General features: G+C 47.3%; 7 protein-coding genes and 1 non-coding gene across 15 annotated transcripts; 2 read left to right on the top strand and 6 right to left on the bottom strand.

Annotated features, from left to right (window-relative positions):
- Nucleotides 1–1836: 1836 nt before the first annotated feature.
- LOC120658019 lies at nt 1837–2879 on the bottom strand. Its single transcript, XM_039936223.1, has one exon. It carries the CDS (start codon nt 2820–2822, stop codon nt 2016–2018), a length of 807 nt encoding a protein of 268 aa, XP_039792157.1. The 5' UTR covers nt 2823–2879; the 3' UTR covers nt 1837–2015.
- Nucleotides 2880–3636: 757 nt separating this feature from the next.
- On the bottom strand, nt 3637–5064 carry LOC120646196 (60S ribosomal protein L37-3-like). Its single transcript, XM_039922886.1, has 4 exons — nt 4961–5064; nt 4734–4869; nt 3958–4059; nt 3637–3873 (listed from the first exon to the last, which is right to left on the bottom strand). Exons 1-4 carry the CDS (start codon nt 4961–4963, stop codon nt 3824–3826), a joined length of 291 nt encoding a protein of 96 aa, XP_039778820.1. The 5' UTR covers nt 4964–5064; the 3' UTR covers nt 3637–3823.
- Nucleotides 5065–5149: 85 nt separating this feature from the next.
- On the top strand, nt 5150–7342 carry LOC120646154 (nicotinamide/nicotinic acid mononucleotide adenylyltransferase-like). Of its 3 annotated transcripts, none has more exons than XR_005664299.1 (10): nt 5150–5321; nt 5409–5491; nt 5622–5707; nt 5790–5873; nt 5994–6078; nt 6182–6261; nt 6401–6502; nt 6592–6669; nt 6750–6882; nt 6982–7342. XR_005664299.1 is itself a non-coding variant. In XM_039922855.1 (10 exons), exons 1-9 carry the CDS (start codon nt 5260–5262, stop codon nt 6865–6867), a joined length of 759 nt encoding a protein of 252 aa, XP_039778789.1. In that variant the 5' UTR covers nt 5152–5259; the 3' UTR covers nt 6868–6882; nt 6982–7342. The 3 variants fall into 3 exon arrangements, 1 of the variants encoding a protein (XP_039778789.1); XM_039922855.1 differs by having other exon boundaries at nt 5152–5321; nt 6592–6650; XR_005664300.1 differs by lacking the exon at nt 6982–7342 and having other exon boundaries at nt 5212–5321; nt 5782–5873; nt 6401–6650; nt 6750–6815.
- Nucleotides 7343–7420: 78 nt separating this feature from the next.
- LOC120646142 (glutathionyl-hydroquinone reductase YqjG-like) lies at nt 7421–9204 on the bottom strand. Its single transcript, XM_039922847.1, has 2 exons — nt 8340–9204; nt 7421–8275 (listed from the first exon to the last, which is right to left on the bottom strand). Exons 1-2 carry the CDS (start codon nt 9179–9181, stop codon nt 7828–7830), a joined length of 1290 nt encoding a protein of 429 aa, XP_039778781.1. The 5' UTR covers nt 9182–9204; the 3' UTR covers nt 7421–7827.
- A 272-nt stretch (nt 9205–9476) lies between these two features.
- LOC120646185 (60S ribosomal protein L23) lies at nt 9477–12045 on the bottom strand. The gene is made up of 4 exons (XM_039922879.1): nt 11899–12045; nt 10790–11074; nt 9927–9968; nt 9477–9780 (listed from the first exon to the last, which is right to left on the bottom strand). The coding sequence occupies exons 1-4, from the start codon at nt 11909–11911 to the stop codon at nt 9698–9700; spliced, it is 423 nt and encodes a 140-aa protein (XP_039778813.1). The 5' UTR covers nt 11912–12045; the 3' UTR covers nt 9477–9697.
- LOC120658372 lies at nt 10375–10511 on the bottom strand. The gene has a single exon (XR_005668605.1). It is a non-coding gene; the product is annotated as a small nucleolar RNA snoR137 (small nucleolar RNA).
- Nucleotides 12046–12189: 144 nt separating the features above from the next.
- Nucleotides 12190–20326, top strand: LOC120646095. 6 transcript variants are annotated; one of them, XM_039922817.1, is made up of 16 exons: nt 12190–12391; nt 12640–12738; nt 12948–13387; nt 13525–13723; nt 14315–14482; nt 15327–15427; nt 15518–15586; nt 15677–15720; nt 15826–18107; nt 18207–18596; nt 18809–19017; nt 19166–19242; nt 19326–19365; nt 19455–19509; nt 19735–19804; nt 19913–20326. In XM_039922817.1, the coding sequence occupies exons 1-9, from the start codon at nt 12224–12226 to the stop codon at nt 15894–15896; spliced, it is 1359 nt and encodes a 452-aa protein (XP_039778751.1). In that variant the 5' UTR covers nt 12190–12223; the 3' UTR covers nt 15897–18107; nt 18207–18596; nt 18809–19017; nt 19166–19242; nt 19326–19365; nt 19455–19509; nt 19735–19804; nt 19913–20326. The 6 variants fall into 6 exon arrangements, with proteins under 6 accessions (XP_039778751.1, XP_039778774.1, XP_039778761.1 ...); XM_039922840.1 differs by having other exon boundaries at nt 15826–18596; nt 18945–19017; XM_039922827.1 differs by having other exon boundaries at nt 15826–18596; nt 18872–19017.
- Nucleotides 20327–20378: 52 nt separating this feature from the next.
- On the bottom strand, nt 20379–21329 carry LOC120646174 (cytochrome c1 2, heme protein, mitochondrial-like). The gene is made up of 3 exons (XM_039922869.1): nt 21052–21329; nt 20771–20981; nt 20379–20665 (listed from the first exon to the last, which is right to left on the bottom strand). Exons 1-3 carry the CDS (start codon nt 21228–21230, stop codon nt 20549–20551), a joined length of 507 nt encoding a protein of 168 aa, XP_039778803.1. The 5' UTR covers nt 21231–21329; the 3' UTR covers nt 20379–20548.
- Nucleotides 21330–24872: the final 3543 nt, after the last annotated feature.

Here is a 24872-nt window from a genome sequence, read left to right as displayed (position 1 = left end):
GAAGAACAAGCACACAAGCCCTCTTTATTTTTTGAAGTTTTTTTACATATTTAATACTAGACAGATACTGAAGTCCAAAAACTGTGGTAATAATAAAACCTAAACAATCTGAACAAATCAAAGACTTTTTGCTGATACAAATCTGCACCAGTGCAAGCTATCTACCATGTGTTGCAAGCTATCAAGGCAAAGATTGGAAGCAGATACCGCAGCTAGGTGCGCATTTGCAAGCTATCATCTCCGGGTTGCTCCTCCAGTCCTACTCCTGCACAATGCCGGCAAGCTGCACGCTGTAGCAGTTTTACTTTTACGACAGGTTCCCAAAGTACAGCTTGGTGATGGCCAGATGGTGGTTCTCGGCGCCTCCGAGCTGCCCTGGACGACCCCATCTTTCTCCTGTTCTGGCTGCTCTTGCTCTAGCAACTGTCCCTCGGCGACCTCCTCCTCGATAGCCGCCGCCGCGCGCGGCCTTCTCCTGCGGCACCATCGCGGTGACAGCGATCCCGTGACTGCATGGTCGATCGGCGAGGAGACGCTGGTGCGCATCTCCTCGGCAGAAGTAGGAGGTGACGCTCGCCGCCGCCGACCGTCCTGCGCGCCCATGCGGGCGTCAACGCAGCGGAGCTAGCTGCGCGCGCGTCCGCCGGCGTCTCGAACGCCTCCATCCATCATCTCCTCGGACACCCATCCCCGCTCGCGCGACACCCTGCACCGCGACCGTCTCTTCGGCGGCCTCGTCGGAGCGACTCCCACCCGTGTGCATCCGAGCTCCGTTGCCGTCGTCGTCACAGAGCTCGAGCCGCCTGGCAGGGGCTCCCCTCCCATCAGAGACCTCACCGGCACCCGCACGCCGCACTCGAGCAACTGCGGGAACGTGTAGATCCGGCCGCCGGGCGCGCAGAGCGTTAACCGGCAGCGCTTCGGGCGCCTCCGTATGCCGCGCGCGCCGAGGAACGCCGGACATGGGGCGGACGGTATTTCATCTGGCGTCCGGGGTGGATGGTAAATGAAATACCGTCCACCCCTTGGCCTCTCCTGGTCGTCAGATCGGCCTATCGTACGGCTAAGATCGACCTGACTGGTTGCTGGCAGGGAGTGGAGTCCATCGTCCTCCTCGCGCGCCTGACCGCCGTTCCCCGCGCGATGTGCTGCTCCGAGCTTCATCCAGCGAGCGGCCCGGAAGGCGGCGGGCTAGCTGACGACGTCGTGCTCAGCCTCGGCCCCTGCGGCGGCCTTTGTTCCTCATAAGTCATAACATCACGAGGAAGGAGAGCAGAGGATTGATGCGGAGCTCGATGTCGCGGCCCGGCGTGGCTCCTGCTCCTGCCCCCCGGCGCGGTTCGTCGCCATGATCACGCGGTCCGGCAGATCCTTCGTTTTTCCCCTTTCCTCGGCGATCCGCCGCCGCCTTCTCTCCCTGACCAGTTGCCGGCAGCGAGTGCCAGATATTTCCACGGTCCTCGTGCCCCTGACCGCCATTCCCCGGCGTGATGCGCTAACCCGAGCTCCATTCAGAGAGCTCCCCGGCGCCGCGCGGCCGGGAAGGCAGCGGCCTCGCTGAGGACGTCGTGTTCAGCTGTTCCTGTGCCCAGGCGGCGGCGGCCTTTGTTCCTCATTACATCTCGAGGAAGACTGAGCAGTTCGTCGCGATAAGACGGAACAACCTGGCCGGAGTCTTAATTAGACCACGAATTCTGGTCATGAAACGCCCGTTATGCATTGCCATGTGTTGTGCAAGACTTCAAAATGCAGAAAGAACGAGCAAAATGAGACCACATCCTGTCATCTTTTGATCATGATCGCCAGCTCTGATAATTAATGACACACCGAGCAACATACAGAAGAACAAGCACGCGAGCCCTCTTTATTTTTTGAAGTTTTTTTTTACATATATAATACTAGACAGATTCTGAAGTCCGAAAACTGTGGTAATAATAAAACCTAAACAATCTGAACAAATCAAAGACTTTTTGCGGTAGCATTATCCTGTCGCGCTGTTCCCATGCAGTGCTATGTTACCTATCCCACTCACCGCTGCCGCGGAAGCACAAGCCCCGACCCCATCTCCGGGCGCCGCCGCGTCTTCCTTCCTTGGGGCCTGGCGACAGGTCAGCCTTCCACTTCTCGAGCTTCTGCTCCAGCTTCCTCTGCTCCACGGCGGCGCCCTTGGGTTCCATGTGCCCGTATTGGTCGATCAAGAACGCCTGGCTGCTTTGGTCCTCGTCGACTTCTTCCGGCTCCTCGCTGCACTCGGCGATCTTGCCCAGCGACGCCGGCCTCGTCATCACGAGGTCCCGGACGGCGAACGCGTCGGGCGAGCTGGGGGCGTCGTAGAGCGGCACGGTGCGCGCGGCGTGGGTGGCGTCCAGCAGCGCCACGGCCACGTTGACGATGCCCTGCGGCCGGAGTGAGCGCGGCCGCCGGAGCAGCAGCGCCGCCACCTGCCGCTGCCTCCCGCGGCCGCCGGGGCGCACGAACGTGCTCACCACGATGCGCGTGAGCCCGAGCACGGCGTCGCCGCCCAGCCTCCGGGCGCCGCGCACCTCCACGGTGACCGCGGCCGTGTCGGAGCGCAGGAACGCGTCGTCGACGCGGAACAGGAACCGGTCGTTCCACGTGGGCACGGCGCCGCCGGTGCGGTCCACGCCCGTGCGCAGCTTGTGCGCCGCGTCCGCCCACGCCACGGCGTACGCGCGCACACGGCGGCTGAGGCGGCGCCGGTGCAGGTCCTGCGCCGAGATGACGGTAACCTCCAGCAGGTGCAGCGGGGAGGACGACGGCGACCTCAGGGAGTCGTTGCCATGTCCTCCGCTCGCCGACATTGCGCCGGCTCGCTGGAACGAGACAGGCAAGGAAAAAAAAATTGGAAGCTTGAGACACAGTCGGTTAAGAGGGGGGGGGGGGGGGGGGGGGGGGGGTAATTGTATAGGACGTCAAAGAAACGAAGACAAGTTTAGGGTGCGGCAGAGCTGGCACCAACGCTGCTGCGGACAAATTTGGCGCGTTCCAGATGGGATTTCCTTTCAACTAACTCTGTTACCAACAACGCCTGCAACTTCGCTAGCAAAGCAATCTGATTTCTCTCAAGGTGTACTGGTTTCACCACCACAAGTAAGCGCAGAGTCTGAAATCCTGAATTGTTGATAGACCAGAGCACAAGAACACGATGGTCATGCCCACGTATCAACAATTTACCATCAATGTAACAATTCAACATGTCCGTCGGATGAATTTTATTTTACAGACAAAATGACCATCAATGTAACAACGCAAGCACCCTCGCTAGCAAAGCAATCTGATTTCTCTCAAGTTGTACTTGTACTGGTTTCACCACCACGAGTAACAGAAACAGGGCGGACAGCACCGCGCACAGTCTGAAATCCTGAATGATGACAGACCAGAGCACAAGAACACGATAGCCATGCCCATGTATCAAAAATTTACCATCAATGTAGCAATTCAAGACGTCCGTTAGACAAACTTTACAGACAAAATGAGTAAATGACAATTTCATATTCGCATTCTCATCATCTCAAACAAACAGAATCAAGCACCACCATTCAGTATTCACCGTCTTGAGTCACAGAAATCATAGCAGTAAACGTAACACATCATCACAGGCAGATATAGAGTTAATTCTGTAAATAGGGTGACAACTAACAACCTGGCTTGATTCGACATTCAAAACAGTACGTTTAACATCCAGGATATGAAATAACACAGACAAGCATCGTTTGCCTCTCAATTTAGGAACATAGAAATAAAGCAACAAAAACATAGTTTCATGACCCACGGTCCTGCCTAGCATAGGTGGTGAACATGCTTAGTTGGCGCTAGAAGCAGCTCCCTTCTTCCTTGACACGGCCTCAGTTCCTAATAAGTTGTTGCCCAGAGGTAGTTTAGTACAATAATAACCAAAGGATCACACAGAGAAACAAGCGATGGGCAAGGATTTACCCTCTCTGAAGTTGCTCTTGAACCTCCGGGGCACATGGCGAAGGTACCTCATCCTCCCTGTGCCAGTAGTCTTCCTCCTAATAGCCTTTATGCTCCAGTTGTCTGATTTTTTGGAAGAAGCAGACATAACAGAATCAGAGAATTACATGAAAACTCAGAGAAAATTGCAAAAAGCTAGCAAAATATGTGAATAGAACGGAATTTACTAGGTCTTCAACGGGCAACAAATAATGTTGCAGCTACTGAGATGTGCACACTTCACGAGCATAAAAAATATGTCACAACTTGGATAAATCATAAAAGCCATAGCAACTTCTACTAGTAGAGATGAAACAGTAGTAGCCGAGTTAGAGCCATAACTGAATAACACAGTTCCTTGAAAGGAATTACATGGGTAACATTCGTCCACAGACCTAGAGCTCAGTAAAACTAATTAAGCAAGTTTAATGTGCCAACACAAGCATGAAGACTATAGTCAAATCACGAAGGCGGCTTGGGCTTACAGGTGAGAAACATGAAGGTTCAGATTGGTATAGGCGTATAGCTGCTTTTACAGCATACTAGCAAACCATACAAACAAATAACTACTGAAAGATCAAGGCACATCCAGCAATTTAACAATGAAATTAGCATTCAATTTCATCAATTGACACACATCCCTAACGTATATCAATCAAAACGAAGCACTCTCGCACTGGTAAGAGCAACGATCCCGGGCACAAGCAACGACGGGCCACTGCGGACCAATAAAAACTGAACCAGAGAAGGGATCTTACACTTGCGGATGCGGGCCGCGGGGTAGCCGCATGAGGAGCAGGTGCTCTTCTGCAGGTGAAAGCTACGGCGGCCGCAGCGCACGCACAGCGTGTGCGTCTTGTTCCGGCGCTTGCCGAAGCTCCCCGTACCCTTGCCCTGCACGCAACGACAATCGATCGATTAGCGCATCTGATCCATGCGAGAGCTCGAGGGTGCGACCATGGGAGCTAGTGATACGATCTCTCACCATTTCGCCGACGCCTTCTTCGCTTGCCGCCGCCGCCGCCGCCGAGGAGAACTTACCGAAACCCTAGCGAGCGGACGGGGCGGGCTTTATAGAGCAGCCGGAAGGGTTAGCCCGCAGGTGGGCCTTAGATGGGCCTAATGCCAATATGCTTTCTTCACGGGCCTTTTGTTCGTGGCTAACAGGCCCTGGCCCATGGAAGCCCAGCGGGCAGCAGAACCGGCAGAGCGGCGAGATTCTCCCCTCCCACCGCAGCACCGTACAGGGCACGGCGAGCGCCGCCTGCGACCCTCTCGCCGGCGATGGAGGAAGTGGGAGTGGAGGTGCCTCTCCCGAGGGATAAGTTATCTATTGAACTGAGAAGGTAACAAAAATCTGGCATTTGTTTGTTTAGATCGCGTGATGGGTGGACTCGGCTGTCATCTGATTCCCGATTTATCTGATGCGGCAGGGTCGGAGGAACCCGAGGCGGCGTCGTACTCGTGTCCACCGGGAGCTTCAATCCTCCCACGTACATGCACCTGCGCATGTTTGGTAAGGTTCAAAGTTTGAATTTCTGCTGCGGTGCTGCCTATCGAGTATCGATTGCTTTGGTACCCATTCAGCTTCTGATTGGGAATTTGGGATCGAGCAGTGAAGCTTTTCTTCTCCCTGTTTCCTGTAGAACTGGCCAAGGATGAACTTCAGCAGCGAGGGTATTATGTGCTGGGTGGTTACATGTCTCCAGTGAATGATGCGTATAAGAAGAAGGTATTTATTGCGCCTTTGCAAAAAGCATATGAAACTGATAGTTGCTGCTCTTTTAACTGAGTTCAGATTTAAAGTTGTTTAGGACCTCTTACCGGCTGCTCACCGGATTCGTTTTTGTGAACTTGCGTGCAAAAGCTCATCTTTCGTGATGGTTGATCCATGGGAGGTAATTTGATCTTAAATGCTCTCACTTATAAGTTTCCTTGGGTTTTGCCATGTATAATGTAGATATTTGTAATTTTGATATGGCAACAACTCATACATGGTAATGCCTTGTACTTCATAGGCCATGCAGAAAGGTTATCAGCGCACTTTAACTGTCCTCTCGAGAATTCGGAACTCTTTGTGCAGGGATGGTTTAGCTGATCAAGGTATATATATAGCGAGGATTGTTTGCTCCAACATAGCACCTCATCTCCTCATTTTTTCCATAGTATTACATTCTATATGTAGTGAGAAAGAATTTTCTTTCAGGCAGCCTGAAGGTAATGCTTTTATGTGGTTCTGACTTGCTTGAGTCATTCAGCACTCCAGGAGTTTGGATCCCAGATCAGGTAGAAATCTTTAACTTTGCTAACAACAACAAAAAAAAACTTTTGCAACTTTTTTACAAACTTATGATGCCCTTGTTAGTTTCACTTTGGTTTCCATTGTATATCAACTTACTTTGATGACACCGACTTTTGTTTCCAGGTCAGAACTATATGCAGGGACTTTGGTGTCATATGTATACGCAGGGAAGGGAAAGATGTTGGCAATTTGATAGCTGGCAGTGATATACTGCAAGAATGCGTGGTGCAAAGTCTGAGGATTTTAAAATGGGAGCAGTATAAGCTTATTTACTGATATTGCTCATGTATGCTCATTTCTTAACTCCTTTTCAGGATAACATCATTTCGGTCGATGAGATTGTGCCAAATCAAATCAGTTCATCCAGAGTAAGGTATCAGTTTTACAGACAGGTTTGTGAATAATTTTACGCTGTTCATATGACTAATAGTTTTTCGAACCTGAGACATATCTATGTATGGCTAAATTTCAGAGACTGCATAAAAAGATGCCTGTCGATAAAGTATCTTACTTGCGATGAAGTAATTGAATACATTACAGAACACAAGCTGTTTACGGAAGCTAAAGGCGGTGATACACCCTTGCGATGATAATGGTGTTTGGAGGTAATTTAACATACAGTTCTTTTTAATCTTGTAACATATGTCATAAATGTAGGAAACCCATGCAATGTATCAGCTTTAGAACATGTAGTTTTGATGCAGGTTTTTACTATCACACAGTTAAATGACTTCTTCGTAATCAAGATGTATGGGCTGTGGATGGCTATCTCCAGATAACTTCTGGATCTGGCATGTTGAGCAATTGTGGAAATTTCATTTGAAATAGAAAATAAAAGGGTTACGGACACACACCATGAAATAAAAGGAGCAGTTTGTATCTTTGTTAGTTTGGCTTAAATGGAAAAGATTCAGAAGCAAGGATGCTCACTTTTGTTCGCATTCTCATTCTCAACAATATGATGCTCACTTTTTCTTATCAACCAGTGCCATCTGATGTTCTAAATACCAATCATTGTGAACTAGGATTAGGGATATGCTGTCATGTACTGGTTGATAAATCAAATATGTCTCGGTTTGCACACAGTTATGAAGCATCTTTAGGGAAATAGCACAATCAACTCACCTTGTAACGAGCAATGAGTTACATCCAGCAGAACATATGCCATATGCCGTTAATTGATAAATCAGCTTTTTACACAACTCATGAGTTGCTTTACAAAATTTGGATGTCCACAACTCCACATAGGTATGCCATTTACACCAGGGGGATTTGTGAGCAATATGGCAAATTCACAGTTGGGGAACTGAGCAGAACGGAATTCTATCTTGGCATGCCTTCTATCTTTATCTAAAAGACCTGGATCATAAACATGACTAGAAAACAACGATGGCGTCATGAGAATATGTTTGATTTCTTGGTCGAAAGAAGGATATGCAAAATGCAGCTATACTACTGATTGTGATTTGATCCTGTGAAGCATCAGTAAACGGTACACCACGTGTAAACTCTTCTCTGCTGTCCTTCAGAAGCATCAAGCATTGTCTGAATTAAGAAACACCAGCTGCTTGAAGCGGCGTGCCAGCAGCAGAGGACAAGGCCTCCCTACCGTGCGGCCTCAAGAGCGACTCGCTGTCGCAGCTCGCCGGCGGGAGGGGCTGGATCCCGCCGGGGTTGAGGGGGAAGAGGGTCTTGAAGTATCCTGCCATGATAGCCTCCATGTCGCACGTCTCGGCGACCTTGGGCATCTGGTAGATGTCGCGCGTGTAGGCGTGGAGGCCGGGGTACTCGCCCAGCTTCCGCCTGGTGCACCGGAACAGCGTGTTGTACACGAGGTCGAACCGGATCAGCGTCGTGAAGAGGCACACGTCGGCCAGCGTGAGCCTGTCCCCGCACAGGTAGCGGCAGCCGCCGAGGTGGGCCTCAAGCCTGTCCAGCGCGCCGAACAGCTCGCTCGCCGCGGCGTCGTACGCCTCCTGGCTCTGTGCAAATCCACACCTGCGTCGTTGAAAGCCAGTTGGGATCATAGAATTCAGAGCTGCAGAAAATTTGCTGTGCCTACCTGTAGACGCCGTTGTTGACGCTGGGGTAGATGACGCCGTACCAGCGGTCGATGTCCTGGCGCAGCTCCGGCGGCCAGAGGTCGAGGCCGCCGCCGTCGGCGTTCGCGAGGCCGCAGAGGAACTTGCTGATCTCGATGCTCTCGTTGCACACCACCTCGCGGCGCTCCGCGTCCCAGAGCATCGGCACCGACGCCCTGCCCTCGAACCCGCCGCTGCGCACGGCGTACACCTCCCGGAGCTTGCGCTTCCCGTAGAGCCCGTCGGGGTTGTCCGGCGTGAAGGACCAGGCGCCGTCGTCACCGGGGACGGCGACGGAGACCGGGAGGCGGGCCTCGAGGCCGAGGAGCGCGCGGACGACGAGGGCGCGGTGGGCCCAGGGGCAGGGGAGGCCCACGTAGAGGTGGAGCCGGGAGCTGGGCGTCCCCACGACGGTGGGGAAGCCGGACGGCGTGCGGGTGAAGGCGCCCGTCTCCGGGTCCGAGGGCGCGAGCTGCCGCATGAGGAGCTGCCACGCGGCGGTCCAGCCGTGGCGGACGGCGAGGACGAGCTGCGCCGGGGGCAGCGCGCGCCCCCACAGCAGGCGGGAGAGGGCGGTGAGGGGGTCCTGTGAGGCGGCGATGCGGTTGAGGCGGCTGCTGCGATGGCGAGTGAGGAAGAGACGAGGCGGCAGACCTGGTGGTCGCCGGAGTTGGAGGGGAAGCGGCTGAGGTGGTGTGGCCCACATGGCTGCTGATATGCTTCGCCGCCGGAGAGATAGGACTATAGGAGGGCTCTGCACCTCGTCCTCTCTCTCCGCTGAGAAACGATGCTGGGACGGGCCGGGCCCAGTTTTGTCCGCCATTGCTTGAGAATGGGTATCAGCTTGGGCCCAGTAGAGTGATATTTGCTTACGAGCTTAAGAGAGGTTGTGCTAAAAAAAAAGGAAAAATTCTAAAGAGAGGCTGCAAGATTATGAAGCGTTTCTAATCCAAAACATTTTACAAGCTTTGAAAGGCAGTACTATCACCGAACGATAAAAAAATCTAACTAATACGCGGACGCCACGATAAAAAAATCTAACTAATACACGGACGCCACAACGCATGGGTTGGGCAGACAATCATCTGACGGCGATAGCGACGAGCAAAAGAACTCACTGAATGCTGCACAGTGCAATGTAAACATGTAGACATTGAATGTCAGGCTAAGTAACAGGTTCTTATCGATATCGAGAGAATTGTCTTCAAAGCTAACAGAGAAAACGATCCGGCAACACAAACACCATCCAGGGAAACAAAAGCTCGTCTCGCTAAGAACTCTCGCTCACTTCTTGAACACAAGGAAATGCTATTGATTCAACTTCAACAAGCTGCTTCCATTAGACGATCGCATTTGCCGCACTAGCAATCCTGGGCCACAGATCAGCACACTCCTTTCCGATAGGTCCAGTGATGGCAGAACCTACACCATGGAAATACATATCATTCTGATTGTTCTGAGCAAGCATGAATTAGCATTAACTTTAAACATTGCAATATTCTGGAATAACTCCTAATCCTACTGCAGATTAGTTAGCATACAAAAATACAGGGAGTTTCAATGTGTACCTTTCATCTCTCCCTTTGGGTTCACAATCACTCCAGCATTGTCTGAAATATCATATAACCAGAACATTAGAACATGAACCATGACTTATCGGCATGATCTTATAAAAGCTAAATGGTGCAAACAGCAGCAGGCAAATATAAACTGTTGATGAACCAGAGGTCCAATAGTCCAGTTCTCTCAGATAATGTGGAGGAAAACAAAAACTATAGCTCAAAGCAAACTGTAATCAGGCCAAATTATAGTGGGGCAGGAGTCGCTAGTATCAATCCAGCCCTAATGTAACATCACTTCCAGAAATTGCCACTGCCATCACAGTGGCTGTGGCGCCGATTCGCTCCAGCACCCCCGCCACGCTACAGTGGTGCGGCGAGTGTTGGCCGGGAACCAAGCAGGCCCATACTATCTGAGCAAATGCAAAGTGCTGGATATTTTGCCAATAATACTTTAACATGTACCAGGAGACAGGTAACACTGCGCGATAGAAGAATGCACAATGCTGTTTAATACTGGCCAAGTCACATCTATGCTTCCTCCTAACAAATGATCAAACTGGAAGGTCACTCTTTATGTAACAACGAAGCAACACTACCAGATATTGACATAGCGCACTGAGTTGTTTCCAGAGATTATCAAGTTTAGTTTCCTATCATAACTTCCCAGAATAATGTATTGCAGAGAACAAATATAGTGTGCTGATCAATATGAATGGCGATCTAAAGTACAACGTTAGCTCCATAGACTGCAGATTCTAAAGAAAAACTAAATGAAAAGAAGTCACAAATTCAAGAGAACTATAGTCACTTTAGCTCAAACAATTAAACCCTTGCCAAGTCAATCCACCCAGTCATGATAAGAGATGTACCTTCAAAGTACATGTAGACACCATCCTTTCGGCGCCATGGCTTGCGCTGCCTCACAATGACAGCTGGCATCACCTTCTTCCTGAGGTCAGGCTTTCCCTTCTTCACAGTTGCCATAACCATGTCACCAACACAGGCAGAAGGAAGCCTGTTAAGGCGCCCTTTGATTCCCTTCACTGAAATGATATACAGGTTCTTGGCTCCAGTGTTATCAGCACAGTTCACAGTGGCTGCCACTGGTAGACCCAGTGACATCCGGAACTTGTTACCAGCAGAACCTCCGCGGCCTGCAGTTCAAAAAACATCAGCAAGCACACATTTAGATAACAAAACTCTGGTACATTGGTTGTAAACTAAGTTCCAAGTATTAGATTAAACAAAGTGACATCTAATGGACAGTTATGTTGAATTAATTACACTACATAGTTTGTTTAGATGAAGCTCCCATCTGATTTGCAACTGATAGGAGCAACCTGAGCAAATGATGAAATGTACAAACACCAACACTGATAAATGTGACATGTCACAACTCAGATGCTTCACTTGAGATCAAGTACAGAATACTTTGGACCCGAAACAAATCTCTTATATACTTACAGCTAGGGCAGATTGAACATTTCCACAGCTCTTATTTCTCATAGAAGGATTGCCAGCAGCTAAACATTTAACAACTATGCATGTTAGGTTAGATAAGGCTTCCATCACAGCCATCTAAACAGCATCATCAAAACATAGAAAGCATCATCCAGTCTCATAGTGGAGCTAACGACAAGAAAGAAAGTGATCTGCTAGAAGCTCAGTGCTGCACGCTAGTACAGAGATTTAACAATCCTAAACCAAAGAGTGACATCTAAGATATAAAGCCTAACGTCAAACATCAGATCCAAGTATTTGAATCATGATCATTTCATCAATATCAAGAATTTGAGAAAGAAAAACTAATCCAAAACCGATCTGCCGCCATCAGACACATATACTCCCTTACAACCGATTCATGCATCAGAATAGCAATCCATCAAATCGAAGCATCTAACCAGCAATGAAACTACAACGACACAAACAGCAAAGCATCGAGCATACGATCCATTCGGAAAAGGAGCAGGAAATTTACCTCGCTTCGACATCTTGGAAGCGGAGAGGGGGAAACGCAGGCGGCGCTGAGTGGCGGCGGCGCAGGGGGTGGGTTGGCTCGTTTATATGGTGGGGGTCTTTAGGGTTTTGCTATTTTATTCATTTACCCCCTTATTACTTCGAGTCTCATCTTCGGGTCCTCATGCCAGCACAGTGTTGTTAGATCAAAGGAATAAACGATGCGCCTTCGTGATTAAAAAACGAAAATGAGTAAGTGTTAGGGTTCTGAATACAAAGTGAAAGGTGCAGGATTTGTTGCTCCTTAGTCCCTACCAAAGTCAGAATTGTGAGCAAGGGACTAGGAAATGGGGTGGGCGCACGCGGCAGTGGCCATGGAGGAGGTGCTCGGCCTGGTGCGGGGTTTCGTCGACGTCCTCGTCCTCGCCGGCGGCCGCACCTCGTCCGGCGCCGGCGCCACTTGGAGCTCCGAGGAGGTTAAGAAGGCCCTCCGGTGGGCTCTCTTCTTCGAGGAGATCAGTAGCGATTCCCCTCTTAACTGCTACGGGCGCTAGCTTCGGCTCCTGCCTTTCGACGCCATAATGTCTCCCCCGTCCAGAGGTGGCTCGCGTACTTCGGAGTTCAGAATCCCGTATGCACTGTGCCGCTTGTGTACGCTATGCATTTGCAGAATTTGTGCGATAAATGTAATTTGAAGTAGTACCAATCAGTTAGTCCGAGACATTTCTCCTGAGTTGCTCAATTGTGCCTGCACTGTGTTCAGGTTTTCAAGGACCTGCGTGAATCAGGCCATTACGAGGATTCTGCTGGAGAACTCGATGCAGCCCTCGCCGAACTCACTTCAAGTTCGGAGTTTCCGAAGGTGCTTGTCCAAAACAGTACAATATATGTGTTGATTCAGTGCTGGTGTTGCGTTTGGTTAAAAAGCTTTATGTTCTCTTGAACTGGATGCTGTATGACTTTTTGCTTCATCTTAGTAAAGATGGGGCAGGGAGTCATTGCATGTTCCTCTAAAAAAAATATGTGTTGATTCAGGGGTTTTGCATGTATTGATGCTCTTTTCTATGGCAGGGTCTTGCTGGTATGCGGTCGGAAACCCTTTCCACAGCAAGGGTATTGGTTATCCGACATTTTCTGAAAGCAAGAGAAATGTGTGTGGAAAACCTCGGTGCTCTTCTTGAAGCAGTTGTTGAGATGGATATTGATGTCATTTGTGCTAGTGGTGTGCGCAATGCATGCCAAGAGTATGCTGAGTCAATATTGGATATGAATTCTTCATGCTTTATACAGACCAGGAATGCTCGTGACATTGGGCTTCCTGCTAGTTCTGATGAACTGTATGCAGAATCCATGGGCCATTCACGGATTCTAGTTAAAGAATTCTTGGAAGGGCTGGATTTGGCATCATGTTCTTGTTTGTCTGAGAGAGGACTAGGAACACTTCTGAACAGTGTCAAAAAGAACAGCTTTGGTGATGCAAGTAATGAGCCGTGCACCCCAGCAATACCAAAGTAAACATTCACATGCTATATATTGCTTCTCTTCTTAATCCACATTCCTGCCCTAAAAAATCCGCATTCCTGTGTCATTTATTTTTTTCATCACAGCATGCCTCAGTTTGAATTTATCCAAAATTATTATTACGCAGAACATCGCGAATGATTGACGAGTTTCTCATACGGAAGCAATGGAGAGCAAAGTGCTTGTCATATCTGCTCGATGAGAGAACCATTCGGATTTTGTCTGGAGCTAGTTTGATTTTTAAAGCTCCCAAGGAGCAGTGGATGAAAGTGTTTGAGCCCTTAAAAAGTTTTGAAGAATCTTGTCAAAGTCTTGTCGAAATCATGGTACTCCCTCCATATCAGTTTTACATGTCGTTTTAGGCTGTTGATAGATTGGTAGAAATAGAAGTCGTTCTACTCTTTCGAGATGCCGTTGGACGACTTTACCCCTACCAGCGAAGCACATCCTGCTGGGAACGAAGCTCTGTCGCCGCCCTCGGAAAGAAAAAGCGCATGGGGAAATGAAGCCATGCATGCTGCTCGCCTCCTCGGCTCCGGCTGCTCGCCTGCCCAAGCTGGTCACCAGCCTTGTGCATGCGAATAAAAAATTCCTGTGCCAAGCAAATCTCCATGCGCAGCAAAAATAGTGGCTGAAGGAATCGAACCGGCGGCCTCCTACATCGGGGCAGTCCACTCTAGCCATTCAGATCAGAACGAATTTATGATCAAAGTAGGTAGAAGAGGCAATTTAATATGGGCAGACAGGGAATACTACCTTCTAATTAATCATGCCTTGGTATTGTAAATCATGTCCAAAACGACATCTAAAAGTGATATGGAGGGAGTAACTATTTATGTCTGGTCTTTGGATTGTAGATGCTTTGGTACATAAGCTTTCTACATTGTCACATAAACATGTATGCATTGCCTTTGTAGGAGATATGCTTTCTGGGTTTGATTTCAAGGCAATGGAATACAATGATAGAGGGCTTCATGTCACACACTTTCTGTTTAGTTCCTATATCCAAGCAGCATGCTGATCTGCACCAGTTGCTTCAGGGAACTTCTCAGGACAAATGCCAAGACAAACTTCTTGACTTGGAGGTTCTTCCTATTTGGATCTTATGTCATGTTGCTAGATCTTGTCGAGTATTCTTGTATGTTGGAAACATTTTCACTGAGAGCTTTTGGAAAAGTGGGTATTGTACCATCAGAATCCAGTAGATATATGTACAACTTGATAAATAATTTCAGAAAGGTTCGCCTAATTAAGCACTGTAATGTGTCATCAACTGTCCGTCCTTCTGTGACTGGAATCTGGGGAGGGCCTATGATCATACTCCTCCCAGAAACTGTAATGAGTACTTGTAGACTAAATCAGATCTTCAATGCATTTCTTGGAACCATGCTTTAACATGTGACAGGAAAAAGAAATCTAAGACAAAACCATTATTTGATGAGATCTGCTACTCAGTCCTTTGTTTACATTCCAAATGTTAAATAAATTGCAAAAGATGAAAACTACTAACAGTTCATACTACCATTGTTCTAGTTTTACTTACAAGTGTTTTTTTTTGTTAAAATAGTGCTAGAATCAGTGAATTTCGCTTTATATGCTAATATTTACATTTTGATACCATATTCTTAACTTCATTTTGACTAACATATGCCCTTGTCTTGCAACGCTCAGCATCATGGTCAGATGATAAAAAAAAATGCCGCACAATCCAGGGCCTCCCGATATGTTTTAATGCAGCAAAAATTCTTAAGAATTGTCTGCATTATAGTTCTATTGGTTATAATTAGCATGTATTTCAGAGATTTCTCAGGAAATAAAAGTGTGTAGCGGGGCATAATGTTAGCAAGAGGGCATGAATTGTTATTTATTGGTATCTGCAGTTTTTTACAGCTAGCTACGCCCCTGTTTACCAAAGCTTTGAACTTTCAGGAAAAGGATATTCTTGAGTATGCAAGTCAGTCACTACGCAGTAAACCATCCATATTATGGCTTCTACCTCCAGTTCTTACCGCCGCAGCAATACCACCACGGTGAGCTTACTTCTTACCTCAGGGATGTCCTTTTAAGTTTACTTCTGTGATCATTTTAATGGTAGTTTGGTGTTGTAATGGATTGTATAGGTCAACCATGTTCCAGATATACCTTGCTCAAATAGGTAAACAATTTCATGAAGCTGCTCCTTCAGATCGGTATGTTATTAAGGAATGAGTTGGTGCAAGATACGTCACATTTCAAATTCCTGTGTTAGTTCGTATGAGCTGATTTTGACTATTTTTCAGAAAGTGTTGCTGCAGAGGGGATGGAATAGAGCAGCATCATAACTGTAAGTAGTTTTACAGCTGCAGCTGCTCCCTTCTCAGATTTCAAATGAAATAAGCACTCATGTGCTCCAAACTCTTGTACTGAAGCTTATTTTTCTTCCTTCTAGGTGAGATTACTGAGAGGATTCGATGTCTCTACGCATTCCATATTCAACAATCTCATCTAACTGTGGCATAGTGAGTTAGTGAAAGTAGGTATAGTTCAAGATTATGCTGAATGTTAGCAATGTGCATGGCAAATCTGATGGTTCACTTTTAAATGAGTGCCTGATTTCCAAGCTCACTGCAAATAGTATTTCACATCTATGGCCGTGATTGGCTGAACAGCAGAAAATCAACTGGTTTTGCCTTTCTTCTTGATGGAACAGTTGAACTGAAAGAGATACCTTGCATATATGTAGATTTGGGGATTGAAGGGGTTCTCGCTCCTCTTTTCCTTCTTCAAGATGATGAGTAATGACAGATGCGACTAGATTCATCCCATGTTGACTCATGTGATTTGCTTATATCTTGTTCATTCTTCTCTTCTTTTATGCTTGCTGAACATGAAACACAAGTTTTTTTAGGGTGAAGCGTCATATATTGGAGATGACTCGTAATATTTTTTTTAATAGAATTTGTCTTGTTATTTAATTTTCAGTCCAATCTCATAATCTGTCTGCCAACATCGTTTCACATCAGCCTAGTTAATTTCACCTCTGTTAAAGTTTCTAAGTTTTCATCTGTAAACCAATTAATGCCCAGTTGACTTCTTTCTCAATTATTTCCCCCTATAATGCTTCTAGATTCTACCTACACCAGATCAGAATTCCTAATGTAATTAATGAGGTCCCTAAGACCTTTCAGTTTTATATTTCTGCTGCTCCTTCGTTTGAAATGATGAAAAGATGCATGATGATGGATAAAGGCAAAAGAGAACTTAATTTATAAAGGGATGTTGTCAGGCTAGCTTTCCAATGGAGGCTTGGTACATGCCAAATTGGATTTGTCAACTCCAAAGCATATAGCTGCCCAAAAAGAACTCCTATTGCAAACTCATTGTTGGAATTTATTATAGACGTTGCTTCATCCACATAGTTAGCTCATCAGACAGAAGATTTGGCGAGGCAGATGTTGGAAATTTGTTATAACTGGCTTTATTAATATAAACAGTTGGGTCTTGATATGTCTGAAGACAGGTTCCTTCACTGTACTAGCAACAACCTAGTTTATACTATATCTTGAGGAATGTAAAACTTTTAAAAATTGAAGGAATACATGTTGCTCGTGGGAGAAAGTTGGGTGTGAAATAGCTGGTTGGTTTTTGATAATTATCAATTTATCATTTTCTAAATTAAGTGAATATGTTGTTCAAGTTGCTGCAATATGGGATGGCTGTGGACTATTAGTTTAGTGACCATATAAAACAAGGGTACATGTAGCAGTTCCAGAACCATGGTCCCCGCCCTAGACCTCTAAAAGGAAAAACAATTCATGATTCTTGATGATGGCAATCTAAAGTTTTGCAACACCTCTTCATCGATTCCATTACTTGAAGAAACAAGTAAGCAGTAACCCAGGTGCCAATTCCAGCTTACTCTTCTTGCAGATTTCATGTCTGATTTCTCTCTTCTGATCTCTTTCTTTGATGTTATATTTCCTTGTATTCTTCATGGCATTTACATATATTTTAAGAAACTGCTTTAATAGGTGGATCTTGTTCTAATAAGTTGTTCGACGTATCTTTTCCTTTTGTCTTTATTGTTAAGGAGTGGTTTAACTCCACAGTTCATATCAGATGTTGATAGGAATTGGATCCCTACCAAGGCGTGGGCGCATGTTGTAGGCGTGGGAAGGAGGAGGACGGAGGATGATGCGCGCCCGACGGCTTCTGGGCGCCGTGGTCGCGCAAGGGGGAGGAGGCAGGTGGCGGCTAGGGTTTGGGGGTCTCCCGGCTCCCTGAGGGAAGCCGAGCGATATGATTGCTCTTGCTTAATCCAAACAAAGTATGTTACAGTGTTTATAAAGAAACGAGGTAAATAACTGGGCCAAGCCCATCTAATCTCCTGCGCCTAGCCACTAATGGGCCTCCTCCTGGTGTACTGGACACCGGTCATAACAGATGTGTTCCTCAATCCTTTGCAGTTTGTTCTCTCTTACATCATGATTACAATCTTTAGCTTTCCTGCAGTCACTAGAAGTAATTTTTTTTTCTCTCCAATGATTTTCTTCACAAGATTGATGCAATACATCTCTGCAATTGGCGAATGATATGACTGAAGCTTCACTTCAACAGATTCAACTGATGGGTACTGCATGCAGCCATACATCAACCATGAATAGGCTTTACAATGGAACAGTTCCTCCATGTCTTTCATCAGCTATAATAGTAGCGCAAGCACTCTCAGAGGTGTCATTTCCTAGTTTTCCAGAGCAGAGATCATCTTATGGTGAAAGCGAACTGCCTATTAGTCCTGTCACCTCATTTGGTAATTCTATGGCTGCACAGGACGCCATGTCAACATGTATATTAGCTTCCAACTTCACCTCAGGCCTTCATGCCAACAATAAATCATCAGATGGGAAGCTTTGTTCTGGACCATATGTTACTGAGCCATCTGATCCTGATACTCGATTGTCGTCAACACATTCATCACTCCTGCATATTTCAAGGCCTTTAATGATGGATTTTCCAGAAGTATCTGAACAGATAAGTTCGAATCAAGAACAACTCCAAGGTTTATTTGATTATGTAGCAAGTGCTGATTTTCCCAATCCACAAAACGTGACTGCCTTTGGCCAACAAGTTCAAGCCACCATGACAATCAATCCTATCACTAATGTTGCACTGCAAAATGAGTGGTTTTCATCTAGGAGTTCCATGCAGCATCACAAAAATGTAGGTTCTGCTGAATCTGTGCTGAAAGTATCTGGATATAATAATGTTTTGCTCATTCCATGGCCTGACCATCTCTGGATTTCTTCCTCTCCTTTTTTCTGTTTTCTTTTGCCTGTTCTGCCATGGAACAATAGTGAAATTCATTGTGCAAATTGAATCAGTGGACTTTATCCTGCATGCTGAATGTAGCTAGAAATATTCCTTGTTTGTAGACAGTTGATGCCATAAGTGCAACACGAGCCGCACCTAAAAGTTATCCATACTGCTGTACTCAGAGAAGTACACCAAATCCTGTCCACTGATGAAATTTGCTCTGACAACCTGCCTTCTTCAAATACTGCTCCAAAGTGAAGGATACGCTGGACACCTGAGCTCCACGAGCGGTTTGTTGATGCTATTAACAAGCTGGGTGGGAGCGAAAGTAAGTTGCTAAAGCTTTTTCTTTAAGATTTGTTTTATAGTTATCATACTTTTGTCACTCAAGTGCAAGTCTCAATTTTATCTGTCATATTGCGACTTGTCTTGCCCTTGTTGCCAGATAACTTCATTCTTTTTCTTTGTTCCTGCAGAAGCAACTCCAAAAGCAGTCCAGAAGGTTATGAAGGTCGAAGGATTAACTATATACCATGTAAAAAGTCATCTGCAGGTATTTATTTATTTCTTCACGTTTTCAAAGCTTTTGTACCACACTTCTCCTTTTACTGACAGCCATGTGTTATTGTTCTACAGAAGTACCGTACAGTGCAACGTCAACCTGAATCATCCAATGGTCAGTCTGAAGCGAATAGGATTATGCAGTCAAACTATTATTTTAGGAATTGAATAAATTACAATTTTGCCTTTTATTCTTCCTAGCAGGTGTGCCTGGACGGAGAAGCAGCCAAATGGATGAAGCATCCACTCTGCAGTTAAAGTGAGATGGATTTACTAGCCTTTCCTGCTGTTACAAAGTAGACCATATCTTGTCCTATTTTGTAGACAGTAATGCATAAGATTTCACCTATTTGCCTGCGTGAATGAGTTTTTAGTTACCCTTTTTAGGTCCATGATATATATTTTCAATATGCTACGCACGCCAACTGATAGTGAAGTTCTATGTAAGATTCAGTCAACATATATAATTCTATGCCTACTGCAGAGGCACAGGGAATGTTGAAGGATTGATGGCGCAGATTAGCTTGCAGAAACAACTTCACGAACAACTTGAGGTATGCATATTCTTTAAAAATCAGATGCTAATTAAAAACGAAAATGGAACTCCCACAAGAAAGAGAAGGCATGCAGCTGGGCGCGCACTTATATTTTCCTTTACACAGATCCAAAGAAAGCTGCAGTTGCAAGTAGAGGGACACAGCAAGTACCTTGAAGTGATAATTGCAAAGCAAAGTGAGAGCCTTAAAAAGCTTGGAGCGTTTCCAGGGTTTCAAGATCGATTCCTTCAGGTTTTGGATGACAACAAAGAACGTGAAGAATGGACAGTATGCACACATTCAGCGGAACACAGATAAAATTATTCGCAGCTCACAGGCTGCAGATATCATTGTTGCGGGAAAGGGAGAATCAGAGCCTAGAGTATGTACGAGTCATCATTTTAACTAGTTGCTTTCTTGCTGGAGTATGTATGAGTTGCCTTCGGGACACAGATTTTCACGTTGCTGGAGTATATGGTTCACCCCTTTAACAATTATTATGGTTGTGCTGTAGACAGTGTGAGAGCAAGTTATGGTTCATCGATTACAGAGTCAATCCGGGTTGATCTGCATAGCGTAGACCACAATACAGTTTGACGCGATATGGTTTACTGTTTCTTTCAGTATTAAGACAGGATCCAACACGGTCCCAATGTTATTTTTACACATGACAGTTGCCAGAAATACAAACACACTGCAGCAGAGCACGTAGGTCGCTAGAATGTGGCGGCATTCAGGCTGCCTGGGAATTCCTCGATATCCTCATGTACGGTGCGGCTGAAGGAACTGCAGCCAGACTGGGTTAGGCAGCGGCAGCGCCATCCTCTTCTTCAGCTCTTCGGCGTTGAAGAGGTTGTTGTGGCGCAGCCCTTCCAGCATCTGATTTTGCATGAACAGAACAGAGCAACTTGTATGAGCAATGGAGTGGTAGGTAGCAGCACTAGAGGTACGGTGGTTGGAGGAGAACAGAATATGCCCGTTTACTTTCGTGATGACGGAGAGGTCCGGCGGGCAGGCGCCGCCGTGGAGCGTCGCCGCCGCTGCCGGCTCCGAGCGCGCCGCCTCGTGGACGACCACGATCTCGGCCACCACCTCGCCGCGTCCCGCCGCGGCCTTGGCGAGGCCAGCGTACGGGAGCATGGAGTGGCACGCCGCGCAGTCGTGCTGCATGAACACCTTGTGCCCGCCCCGCGCCCTGCTCGGACAGGAAAGTCGTGAGCAATTAGAACTGGTCAACGGCGAGCCGCCGGTGCAGGTGAGCTTACCCGTCGTGCGGCCACGGGTAGGCCGGGCAGGCGTTGTTGCCCCCGTCGGACGCCGACGCGACGGCTGCGGCGCTGAAGAAGCCGGCGAACGCGCCGACGGCCATGCCGGGGAGCCGGTGGGCGCTCGTGTTCCCCTGCTGCCGCAGGAGCTTGCTCGCGAGGGCCCTCGCCGCAGCCATTGGAGGAGATTCTTCAGTTGCGACACGAGCTGAGCTCCACCTCCAATGGCTGGTGGTCACTGACGCATGTGGTTGGTCTGTGGAAGGCCTGCAGCTGCCGATTAGGGGCCGTTGGCATGTGGGCTGCATTGGCTCGGGCTCTGGATCTGGTGACGTGGACACGGTACCAGCGAGTGATGATCCACGGGAAGCTACACGACGAGGGGGCGGCCTGCCGGGCCTAAAGCGAATGTGAGGCCGACTTGCACTGCTTTGAACTCTTGGCGAGCTCGTGGGCTTATGGGCCGCTGAAGACACGGGCGTACAGAGCCCTGGAGGCCTGGAGGATGAGTATTTACTAGAGCAAACCTTTACTGCCAGGTGCAGGCGTGCAGCTAACGGTGGTTCCGACGGGACGGGCACCCTACTACTTGCAGTGCTGCTCGGATCGTCGCCTGAGGACCTGTGATTTGGTGCACGCAGCACGCTAGCTACAGGTCAGTTCGTCTGCTGCAGCTGCAAGCACACTGCAAGCAAACCGCGGGCGCCGGAGTTTACCGGAAGTACAATGGGCGCGGCGCCGCGCCGCCCACAAACCGCTCTACGCCAGCCGCCGGGCGCCAGCCCGTGCCCGGCCTGCTGCTGCTGCTCGATCGATCGGCATGCGACGACTCGGTCTCTGTGGCTCTGTGCGGCTGCGAGGACCACGCCGCTAGCTGTGCGCTAGCACAGTAGCCTGCCAGCCGCGGTGAGACGGTGAAGCTGCATCGGCCGTGTTTAAACCCCAAATGACAAAACGCAAAATTTTTATAAATCGCTTGTATAGTGTACTAAATGTAGTCAAAAAATAAATCGCATTACACAAATGGACTGTAAATCACGAGACGAATCTAATGAGCCTAATTAGGACATGATTAAACACTAAATTACTACAATAATACTATAATAAACATGCTCTAATATCCTCTAATTAGGCTCATTAGATTCGTCTCATAGTTTACAGACGAGATCTGTAATTAATTTTGTAATTAGTTTACATTTAATATTTCAAATCTTAAAAATTTTATTATAAAAACGTAAAAACATAAAATGCAAAGTAAACTAAACAGACCCGAGTCTTGTCGTGATCAGGATTGATGATGATCCCGAGGCCACGAGGGGCGCGCCCGGAGAGGCGCCGGGCCGGGTCCCGCAGCAGCCCAGGCGGCGAGACAGCGCGCGCAGACCACCACCAGTGGGCTGTGGGGGCGGCCCTGCCGACCTGCCGTGCATGGCCCCAGCGTCCACCTCCCCGGGAGGCAATGCCGTGTCGTCGATCTGCGGCGCGGCCCCTAGCTACCGGCGGCGTCGTACGTCAACCTAGCCCGGGTCCGGCCGCCGATGGCAGCCGCTCTCGATCGGGGACCGCGCGCGATCGAGGGGACCTGTTGATGGATGCTGTAGATATTTTTCGTAGTGTGACGTGCTGCCCAGTAATCGGTACGACGGCTGCTTCAACAGCTCCTAGCTCCACCAGCTTCTTTTTTTTTTTCTTGAAACACCGGCTCCACCAGCTTCTAGCTGTACCAACGGTGATTCTCAAAACAGCTTCTACAGGGGCTCTTTGTTGGGGTTGGAGCCGAAAATTAACTGGTTGACGGAGCGACCTGCAGCTCTCCTTCGGCTCCGGCTTCGACTCCCGGCTCACCTGCAGTACGTAGCGCGGCGGGCATTAGTATGATGCTTCAGAACCCGGAGGATGATGCTCATAATATGCTGACGAAATTCATTCAGCAGCACCGCAGCATGGCAAGAATTGAGCGCATGCATGCATGCATCCGTGCTTGAGCGGATCCAAATTAAAGGCTCGATCGCCCGATCTCTCTCCCCGCGACGTCAACGGACTCCGGCGGCTGCTAGCTGGCTAGCAGGCCGGGTACACACGGTGATGCATGGTCGGGTGGGGTACGGTGCCAGCCGGGGACGGAAGAGTGAGATGAGGCAGTCGGCGCATATATGGACTTAAATTTGTAACACTTGCAGTTACTTTGTGCAAAGTAGCGTGAGTAGAATTATACGTGGGCTCCACATCAAAAGCCGGACTCTGGAATTAAAACTTCGCATTCACACTATAAAAATTTATCGAAATTAACTGAAATTTGTTAGAGATGACTCAGTACAACTAGAAGTTACTCTGTGTAAAGCAGCGTGGCTAGAACTACATGTGGGCTCCACATCAAGAGTTGCGTTCACACTATAAAATTTTATCGAAATTGACTGAAATTTTTGGAGATGAGTCAATATGACTGGCAGATACCCTGTATAAAATATTGTGGCTAGACATATATGTGGCCCCATATCAAATGTAGAGCCACTAAATTTCAATACATAGTAGAACTCATAGATTTTTATGGGTTACCCGCTTGTAATGAGACAGGTTGATTAGAGTTGACAAATTAACTAATTGAATTAGGTGGGGTTGAATAACTAAATATATTAATTTTGAGTTGGGTTAGGGGGACGCAAAACTGGAGCAGCCGGCGGGAGCGGTGCCGCTAGGGATGGCAACGGGTATATACCCGTCGGGTAGTGGCCACCCATACCCGTACCCGTTAGGATTAAATTTTACCCATCGGGTTACCCGTACCCGCATACGGGTAAGAAAATGATTCCATACCCGTACCCGCACGGGTAATTTTTACCCGTCGGGTAACCCACACCCGAAATCATACCTGAGTATTACATATAAATATTAGACATTCACATGAAAAATAAATCATTACAAGCTTCATTTCAACAAGTTAATGGCTCATATGGGTTAACATGAGTTAGAGAGGGTTCAACAATATATATACTAGGAGGGTTTAATTGGATTTGAGCTAAATTCATAGGTCATATGGGCTAAAATGAGTTAGATACTTAGGCTCATTTGTTTTTCCTGCGGGTATTTCTTACCCACGGGTAGGCGGGTATGGGTAGTATAAACCTGCACCCGTACCCGCCATACCCGATGGGTATAGTATTTTGTCCAATAATGTACCCACGGGTAGAAAAATCATTCCATACCCGCCTTCTTATCGGGTAAAAACCGTCGGGTACTCGGATTTCGGGTACCCATTGCCATCCCTAGGTGCCGCTGTGCGCATGTGCGGAAGCAGCCAGACATGCCTTTTCTTTTCGTTTTTATTATATTTTTTGTGCCGCTGTGCGCATGTGCGGAAGCAGCCAGACATGCCTTTTCTTTTCGTTTTTATTATATTTTTTGTGCCTTAATATTTTTCCTTCGTAACTTTTTGTAAATATTTTTGAACAACTTATGAATATAATTTTGTTTCATACAATGTGTGCATACAATTTATGTTTTTTTGCATATATAACTTATGAACAGGAATCTATATGCATAATTTTTGCGGTACAACTTATACACATAATTTTTGTGTCATATAATTTATGCAAATATTTTATACTTTCATGCATAACTTATGAGCAGATTATTTATGCATAAAATTTTTTTGTATATAATTTATTAAAAAATAATTTATGCTGTCATAGTTTGGTTTTATATTTTTCTCGTTTTTTTCAAAATGATAAAAGAGAACCATGTGAATGGACAGTGCCTTTAGCTTGACGAGGTCCTGGGAGTCGGACGGACATGCAGTACGGTGGGAAGTGTGCGCCTGTGCG

This window comes from Panicum virgatum, chromosome 1K, assembly GCF_016808335.1.
Source record: "Panicum virgatum strain AP13 chromosome 1K, P.virgatum_v5, whole genome shotgun sequence".
Lineage (NCBI taxonomy): Eukaryota > Viridiplantae > Streptophyta > Magnoliopsida > Poales > Poaceae > Panicum > Panicum virgatum.
This window is presented reverse-complemented; position numbering and strand designations above follow the sequence as displayed.

What these genes read in the sequence shown, in the direction of transcription:
- LOC120646185 (XM_039922879.1), bottom strand. An exon ending in TGTCTACATGTACTTTGAAG is followed by an intron (nt 9,969 to 10,789) that starts GTACATCTCTTA and finishes ATGATATTTCAG; the next exon opens with ACAATGCTGGAGTGATTGTG. An exon ending in CCCAAAGGGAGAGATGAAAG is followed by an intron (nt 9,781 to 9,926) that starts GTACACATTGAA and finishes TCCATGGTGTAG; the next exon opens with GTTCTGCCATCACTGGACCT.
- LOC120646095 (XM_039922817.1), top strand. Translation starts at nt 12,224, where the DNA reads ATGGGGTGGGCGCACGCGGCAGTGGCCATGGAGGAGGTGCTCGGCCTG. An exon ending in GAAGCTGCTCCTTCAGATCG is followed by an intron (nt 15,587 to 15,676) that starts GTATGTTATTAA and finishes ACTATTTTTCAG; the next exon opens with AAAGTGTTGCTGCAGAGGGG. An exon ending in AATAGAGCAGCATCATAACT is followed by an intron (nt 15,721 to 15,825) that starts GTAAGTAGTTTT and finishes TCTTCCTTCTAG; the next exon opens with GTGAGATTACTGAGAGGATT.
- LOC120646142 (XM_039922847.1), bottom strand. Translation starts at nt 9,181, where the DNA reads ATGGCGGACAAAACTGGGCCCGGCCCGTCCCAGCATCGTTTCTCAGCG. An exon ending in GTCAACAACGGCGTCTACAG is followed by an intron (nt 8,276 to 8,339) that starts GTAGGCACAGCA and finishes TCAACGACGCAG; the next exon opens with GTGTGGATTTGCACAGAGCC.
- LOC120658019 (XM_039936223.1), bottom strand. Translation starts at nt 2,822, where the DNA reads ATGTCGGCGAGCGGAGGACATGGCAACGACTCCCTGAGGTCGCCGTCG.
- LOC120646174 (XM_039922869.1), bottom strand. Translation starts at nt 21,230, where the DNA reads ATGGCTGCGGCGAGGGCCCTCGCGAGCAAGCTCCTGCGGCAGCAGGGG. An exon ending in TACCCGTGGCCGCACGACGG is followed by an intron (nt 20,982 to 21,051) that starts GTAAGCTCACCT and finishes CTGTCCGAGCAG; the next exon opens with GGCGCGGGGCGGGCACAAGG. An exon ending in ACCTCTCCGTCATCACGAAA is followed by an intron (nt 20,666 to 20,770) that starts GTAAACGGGCAT and finishes ATGCAAAATCAG; the next exon opens with ATGCTGGAAGGGCTGCGCCA.
- LOC120646154 (XM_039922855.1), top strand. Translation starts at nt 5,260, where the DNA reads ATGGAGGAAGTGGGAGTGGAGGTGCCTCTCCCGAGGGATAAGTTATCT. An exon ending in CATGCACCTGCGCATGTTTG is followed by an intron (nt 5,492 to 5,621) that starts GTAAGGTTCAAA and finishes TGTTTCCTGTAG; the next exon opens with AACTGGCCAAGGATGAACTT. An exon ending in GGATGGTTTAGCTGATCAAG is followed by an intron (nt 6,079 to 6,181) that starts GTATATATATAG and finishes ATTTTCTTTCAG; the next exon opens with GCAGCCTGAAGGTAATGCTT.
- LOC120646196 (XM_039922886.1), bottom strand. An exon ending in CGCGGCCCGCATCCGCAAGT is followed by an intron (nt 4,060 to 4,733) that starts GTAAGATCCCTT and finishes CCAAAAAATCAG; the next exon opens with ACAACTGGAGCATAAAGGCT. An exon ending in CAAGAGCAACTTCAGAGAGG is followed by an intron (nt 3,874 to 3,957) that starts GTAAATCCTTGC and finishes ACAACTTATTAG; the next exon opens with GAACTGAGGCCGTGTCAAGG.